We start from the raw sequence: 7,884 nt of genomic DNA, 5'->3' as shown, positions 1-7,884 counted from the left end.
TGTTTGTTTAGAAAAAAATATATTATGTTAATTTAGGGTTATAGTCATTTAATCATTTTAGATTAATATAGAATTATTTTGTATATGTAATCTATGTTAAAAGATTTAAATACAACTATCATTTTTAAAAAATACGTTTTAATAGAAAGATATTAAATTGTATAACTTTTTAGAAAAACTCCATATGTACTTATGTATGTCTAAATGTTAAATATTAAGTATGATAGTATGATACTAATTCTGAAAATTTTTCTGTTATCTTTTAATGATAATAATAGACAGCATATGATATGTTATTTGATCATTGATATGGTTAGGAAAAAACAAGGAAGACGGAGAGAATCTAGAAATGCCCATTTGTTTGTGATAAATAAAAATATATTCTGAAAAAATCAGCCAAAAATTAATTTTTATTTTTATATAAATCTAAATGGTAAAGGAAGGTTAAGAGAGAGAAAGAGAGAGAGAGGAGTGATGAAAAAGCAGAGAATAAAAAGAGACCGGATGTTGACAAATTTCATGTCACTGTTCTTAGAAGGTCGTTTGTTTGTGTGAAGATTTCTTATCTGGGATCTCTCTCTTTAAAAATGTTTCTCTCTCTAAGAAAAAAAGGTCCATTCTTTCTTCTCCTAATTGTGTGAGTGTTCTTTGAGAGAGAAAGAGAGAGAAGGAAGAGTGGCTGGCCCAGCAGATCGAAATCTCTTCCTTTTCTTCAACCTGATGACGATCTAAGCTCCTTCAATGGTGTTGCAACAACACCCTCTTTGTTATTTTCTCTTATAATTGTTATTGGTTTGAGTTCTAGTTACCTTTTTGGGCTTCAAATAGTGGGAGACTAAGAAGGCTCTGAATTTTTTTCTCTCTCTATCTCTCTCTCTCTCTGATTGTGTTGGTGCCTTGAATGGTGGAATCTCCATGGGATTCTTGAAAGAAGGTGTTTAGAGGATGTGGGTCTGAGGTAAATTTTCTTTTACTCTCACTGATTTTTTTTTTATTAATTTATGTATTTATGTATGGGTATATATATACAATTTTTTGTTTTTTTTTTTTACTTTGTGAATGCTGGTTTTGTTTGTTTATTTCCCGTCCTTTATTTTCTGTGATGAAAGTGGAGAATTCCTTGGATTATGTTGTTGGAGAGATTGTTACTCCAATTGACTCCGGTGCGCACATGTTTTCATTTTTAATTAGGCTTTGAATTTTGGTGATGGAAAGTTCCGATACTTAATTTTAGGCTTTCAAATGCTTCTTCAGGTTGAAAGCATCCACAGCTGTGTTGGTTTAGATAATTGCTGTAGTGGATCTGCTTACTTGAATTTTGTCATTCATTTGTCCTGTGCTTGGTCCTTCAATCTTTCTGCCTCTGAAGTTTGAATTGAAGTGAGGGACCAGTGTTCACTAAAATTTTGGGTGACTTTATGATGTGCCTTGTTTGTAATTGCTCTGGAGATTTTTCATCTACTATTTACAAAGATTTTGGAAATTTCACAGACCTGAGATGAATTGGTGAAATTTGAATGTGTTTCATGCATGTGAAAGCATTGATAAAACTGTGTTATAGAAGGTTGTCTACTTTGCCAAGATTTAGGTTTATTCACTTGTGCTTGTGCTGCTACCTTTATGCATATATTTCAGCTTTTGTTTGCTTTGTTAGGATAATCAATGAATTTGTAAATCTTTTCTACATTCCTACCAAATGTGGTTTTGTGGATTTGGTTATTACTCCCATAGAGTGATTATTACTGGCAGGGTGATGGTTGTGTTCAACTGTACTAATTGACCTATGGCATTCTTGGGCAAAGTTCTCAACAACAAAATATTCAAATACACCAAGAAAATCTAAAGGGTATTCAATATAATGAAGTGTTTCCAGATTGGGGTAAAAGAGGCCATTTTATATTGTTTGGATCGGTGGTTTAGATTGACTTCAAATTTATTATCGCATCTTTAGCGAATTGTGGGAGGTTTGCTGTTGTCGGTTTGTCGTTACAATAATAATGATCCCTACTGTAAATCTTTTGAAGTAACGGTAATGCATTTACGCATTTGGCGGTTGAACACCTTCTTTTCAAGGGAGTTGCATTCCTATCTACATCCCTTAGTATTGATAATTTGTGTTATGTTCCTTTCTTAAATTCACTTCAAATTTATTGTTGCATCTTTAACAAATGGTGGGTGGTTTGCTGGTCAATGATTGTTGTCGATTTGTCTTAACAATAATAATGATCCCTATTGTAAATCCTTTTATGTGTCAAAGCCAGCACTAGTGAAACGGTAATTCATTTACGTATTTAGTGGCGTAAAATCCTCTATTCAAGGGTGTCTCAGTTCGATCTGCAACCAAAGAATTTGTAATTTTGTGAATCTGAACTGGTTATGGTAATGTGAACTAGTAATTGTTATATCCTACAATAATTTTTAATATATTACATATTCTATATGGCTAACATGGAAATTCTTAAATGCATGTCATTCATTTCTATATTGGATGAAGTACATACACATTTTCTTGTACCATAAAAGTTGATGCATGATGTTAAAAGTAGTAGCTCTGATTCATAGTGTATTTCACAAAAATTAGCTCAAGTATCATCATGCATTTAAAGGCTTTTAGCTTTACTGACTAAAAACTTTACATTACTCGAAATAGAAAGAAATAGGTCATAATTGCAACTGGTCAAGATTTAAGATGCATGTCATAGGAATATGTACATGTGATGTGAGGGAGTGAATGGGGTTTTATAGGCGGGGTTTGAAGAATCCAATTCTTTGTTTTGACACCCTTATTTTTTGGATAAACTGAACTGAAGTGCACAAAATTCAATCTATCCAATTCTTACCATGTTCATCTTTGTGTGTTGAGAAGTTTACTAAACCATTCAAGTGCTATTCAATTTTTGTTAAAAAGAGAAAGTTTCTGGATAATCTATTTGTGAGATTCTGTGCTATCATTCCATGTTACGCCATTGAGTCTGGATTTGTGTTATTCAGTTGTTTGACTGTTTTTTATTGATGGGGTTTGTGGTAGTTGATATACACTGCAGCATCTGAAATGTTAATTTGTTCTCAAATACTTATTTGCATGTTACTGATCAATCATCAGGAATGGGAACCAAAGTTCAGAATCTTCCAGGATATTACTCAATGAGAGATCTTAATGAGGAATCCAGCAGTTGTGGCTGGCCCCTATTCTATGGGGATAAATCGCTCTCAAATGGGCAGTACTATAATAGTTATTTGCCAAGTTCTGCAACAGATGCATGTTCTGGATATGATAGGGATGCTGTGAAGCGGATGATGCTCGAGCATGAGGCCATATTTAAAAATCAGGTAGGAAACTTCTAGTTTTGAACTTTGTCTTCGTGATTGCCGCATGAAGAATTTGTATGGTGTGGATTCAGTGTGTTTTGGATCGAGTCTTGTTAGTTCAATTTTTGTTGCATTTTTTTTAATGCATCTTAGAGATCTCTGTCTTAAACTGTGTTATTTTTCAGTAGTTGCAGCAGGAGCTGATAACTCAGTAACTTATTATGTTGCAAGATTAAGTTCACTCAGTTTTAGATTTCCTGTATCATGGTTCAAGTGATGTTTTTTTAAGTATAATTTCTTTTGTATGCCATGATTATTGAACCTTTTGATATATTTAAACAATGTACTTCCAAGCAGGTATATGAACTTCACCGTTTGTACAGAATACAAAGGGATTTGATGAGTGAGGTTAAAAAGAAAGAACTAGACAGAAACCAGATACCGATTGAGGCATCGTGTTCCACAGGTCAAATGGCATCTCAATTAACAAATGATGTCGGACAAAAATGGCATATTCCTTTGGGAAATTCTAGTTGTGCTAAAACATCTGTGTCAGGAGTTGAGGGCATTCATTCTCCTTTGGATTCGATGAAAGGGATTGGCAAACAAACAAGTCCGTTTCCATCCCCAAATGGATGTAGTTCAAAAGATGTTGAGGTGCTTGAGTCCAGACCCTCGAAGGTGAGGAGAAAAATGTTTGACCTTCACCTCCCTGCTGATGAGTACATTGATACCGAGGAAAGCGAAAAGCTCAGTGATGAAAAGACGAGTGATCCATCTTTCTTTCTTCCTGATCGAAACTGTAAAAATGGGAAGGAGGGTGATGGGGAACATTTTTGTGGCAATGGTGAGAAGACCGGCAATCAAGACACTTCAAGATCTGAGCAATCTTTAAAGAGAAGAAATGGTTTGGCTGACTTAAACGAACCTCTTCAAGTGGAAGAAACGTACAATTCTCCATATGTTCTAGTTCTGGACCGTAATCCCTGTCAAGGGGAAGCTGAATGTTCTGATCTCTCTGCCGCTCCCAAACCAAAGTCAGAGTTTTTTGGTTTATCTAGGGAACAATTGCTCAACTCAAGTCATGGAACTGACAGTTGGGCTCAAAATAATGGTTATTTGGAGAACAATAGGGGTGGAAAAGGGTGGTATCAATCAGTACCTGGGGCAGGTTAGAGAATGAATTACTGTACATTATGCACTTTGTTGCCTTTCTTCTGGTTTCTTGTTTATGAACTATTTTTTAGTAGTAGGAAAGTTAAATTTTTTTTCTCTAAGTAAAATTTAAATCTGTTTCCTTTGTGTTTCTATATGTTTGGAGTACATTTGTCTTTCTTATCTGGCAACAATCACCATTGATATTTACTTCTGATTATAATTGTTCCATGACAATCATGTTGCTAATATTGACAGGGAAAGCTAATAACAGCACACAATCTGGTCCACACGTCCTCAGACTGGAGAAATCACCTTTATCTTCCCAAACAATACAAGATGCATTTAGCAAATTTCATGAACCTGCATCTGATTATATTAATGGTCGAAACAAGGCCGACATCTGGAGGGAAAAGACAGTTAGTGATTTGCATATCAGTGAAAGAAATCATGAATTCTCCATCAACAAGCATCCTGAGTCTGTGATACCATTACTTAGACCTGGTCTTTTTGGAGCTGCTCCTTCCTCTGATTTATCCAAGTCTTGGTCTCATTCAGCTTCTTCTTGGGAAATGGCCAATAGCAGCCTAAGCCAGAGGTTGATGTCAATTCAGACACCTCCATGTCATGCATCTGGTGCTTTGACTAGAATTTCCCAGTCACAAAGCAATGGGATTTTGGAAGAATGCTGGCCTCTAAATATGAATTCCAAGCCTAACACAGGTTCTCGTTGTGATGCGCCTCTACAGAATGGATTTTTCCCTGGGTCTTCATCTGGCTCAAAGGAACCATCAATGAACATCTCTTCTATTAGCTACGACTATCTCAATCATAAAAATGACTTTAAGATAATCCCCGATCACTTTATCAACAATGTTCCATCCAAATCCTGTAAGGGTTCAGATTCAAATTGTAATAACATGAAGTCTGGAAAAGATATTGACTTGAATGTTCTGCTTCCGAATGGTTCATCCAACAACTTTGTTCCCCAGTCAAGCATTGTTGGGATGATGGATGGAGAACAGAAGAATGAGGAGTGTCATGTTGCGTTACCCTGGCTTAGAGGAAAGACAACATGTAAGAATGGAGTACAAAACTCTGCAGGAGAGTCAGGTTTATTCCATGCTGCCTCATTGTCCAAAAAAGATGACATTGAGGTGAGGATGACAGAGGTGTATGAAAGCTCTAGGGATAAGAAAATTCTTGGTGTTCCCATATTTGAGATGCCTCGTATTTCTGCCAAGGAGTTGTCCTCAATCACTTCACAGTCTGTATCAAATCATAATCCATCTGAAGTAAAAGCAGTGGAAAATAAGAAAAAACAGATATTTGATATCAACTTGCCTTGTGATGCTGCTGCTGTTGAGTTGGACAAAGAAGCATTCACTGAAACTGCTGCTAGCAAGACAAGATCTCCTACAAAAGCAGACTCTAGAAATCAAATTGACCTGAACTTGAGTATGAGTGAGGATGAAGGATCTTTCACAACCATACCAAGTGACAATGTAAAAATAAAGGCAGATATAGATTTGGAAGCCCCTGTTGTTCTTGAGACAGAGGAGGATGTTCTTTCCGCAGAAAAACCACTTGAAACTTCTCTACAGTCATCGCAAGTCCTAAAACATTCAGTTGAACAGTCAAAGGATAATGAACTTATTACAAATGCAGCAGAGGCAATTGTTGTCCTGTCAACTCTTTCCTTTGATGAAGTGGATGGTGTGACCAGTGAAAGTTTATCAGAAGGTCCAAAGGTGGACATGCTAAATTGGTTTGCGGACATAGTTTCCTCATGCAAAGATAATATAGAGGGAAATTGTGATGTTTCAAGGGAAAAAGATGCTGAGGACAACGAGCAGCGTTCATCTGGAGGATTGGATTACTTTGAGGCAATGACATTGAACTTGCCATACACCAAGGAAGAAGACTACATGCCCAAGCCTCTTGTTCCTGAAAACTTCAAAGTGGAAGAAACAACTACTTTGTTACCAACTCGGACACGAAAGGGGCCAGCAAGGAGAGGGCGGCAGCGAAGGGACTTCCAAAGGGACATTCTTCCAGGCCTTGCATCTTTATCAAGGCATGAAGTAACAGAAGATCTTCAGACATTTGGTGGGATCATGAGGGGAACAGGTTATTCATGGAATTCCGGATTAACTAGGAGAAGCTCATCAAGGAATGGTGGTGGCCGGGGGAGGCGGCGGACACAGGTTGCCCCCTCTCCCCCTACACCGGTGGCAACAAATGAGACTAGCACCCCACTGATTCAGCAGCTTAATAACATTGAAATTGGATTGGAGGATAGAAACTTAACAGGTTGGGGCAAGACAACAAGGAGGCCCCGCCGACAGAGGTGCCCGGCCGGTAACCCTCCATTGATCCAGTTAACCTAATCACTACTAAGAGGCTTAACTTTTAGATGACAGTTTATAGAGGTAAGCAGTGCCGGTTTTTATATTAATGGAACACATGATGTTTCTCAGGCATGAGGATTTCTCTTGTAAATTTCTTCAACCCGTATTTGGGTATATGCTTGATTCTCAGTCTTTGGGGTGGTAACAACTTGTATTATTCTTAAATAATGTTGCATGATTTCTTCTCATTTTTTCTTTATAGAACTGTTGAGATATATACAGTGTTCCTTCACTTCACTGCTCTCTCACATCCTAGGATTTTTATCAATGATTTTATGATTACAGTCTCACTCTGCATGAGTTGATCCTTCATTTTAATATAATAGGATTTATATTAGCTTACATTTCTTGATGAGTTTATTAGCTGACATCACAGGGTATTAGATTTGTTCCTTTGCTATGAATATGTATGGTCATAATGTGGTCCCAAAACACAGCTCATCTTGTTGTGTAATGATAGATTCAATAAAATGTATTTTGTTGTGTAATCTTTAATGAAATGTTTGTATGTCAAGGAACCGTAGGTATAAATTTTTCCCATTATTTTAAAATCCTTATTATTCTACCTTTCTTTTTTTCAAAAGCATGTGCAAGGTTTTCTCTTCTAGTTCTATTATGGTCCATTTGAAGCTGGTCAATGGTAGGTGGAGGAAAAAAATGATGAAGCTTGTCTCATAAATGTTGGAATCTCAGAAATATCATAGTTTGAGGAACACACGAGTAAATTATAAATTATTGGAGTATGTTGCAGTGCAATGTATCTCTCCCTCTGTGTTAATCTGAGAAGAATGCTCCCATAGTGTGATACATGAATGATTTGTTAATTTTGTTGCAGGTTGGTTGGTTTAAAAAGTACCAAAATACTAAAATTTAGCACAAAGAGTGCTCTTTGTGTAGCAGAAAGACATTTGTTTTACTATTAAATCTACATTTGAGCTTAAGATGACCATCATTAAGTCATAAGTGGAAGTTTCATTTGTTCTCTAACTTGTTTATATGTTTTAAGGGG

General features: G+C 36.4%; 1 protein-coding gene across 1 annotated transcript; it reads left to right on the top strand.

Annotated features, from left to right (window-relative positions):
- Positions 1 to 494: 494 nt before the first annotated feature.
- LOC114173344 (T-box transcription factor, putative (DUF863)) lies at positions 495 to 7,217 on the top strand. The gene is made up of 4 exons (XM_028057665.2): positions 495 to 958; positions 3,104 to 3,330; positions 3,667 to 4,480; positions 4,723 to 7,217. Exons 2-4 carry the CDS (start codon positions 3,106 to 3,108, stop codon positions 6,852 to 6,854), a joined length of 3,171 nt encoding a protein of 1,056 aa, XP_027913466.2. The 5' UTR covers positions 495 to 958; positions 3,104 to 3,105; the 3' UTR covers positions 6,855 to 7,217.
- Positions 7,218 to 7,884: the final 667 nt, after the last annotated feature.

The sequence above is a fragment of the Vigna unguiculata genome, chromosome 2 (genome assembly GCF_037176805.1).
Source record: "Vigna unguiculata cultivar grain cowpea cultivar isolate G323 ecotype 2 chromosome 2, ASM3717680v1, whole genome shotgun sequence".
NCBI classification, from domain to species: Eukaryota; Viridiplantae; Streptophyta; class Magnoliopsida; order Fabales; family Fabaceae; genus Vigna; species Vigna unguiculata.
The sequence above is the reverse complement of the archived record's forward strand: the minus strand, read 5'-3'. Positions and strand labels throughout refer to the sequence as shown.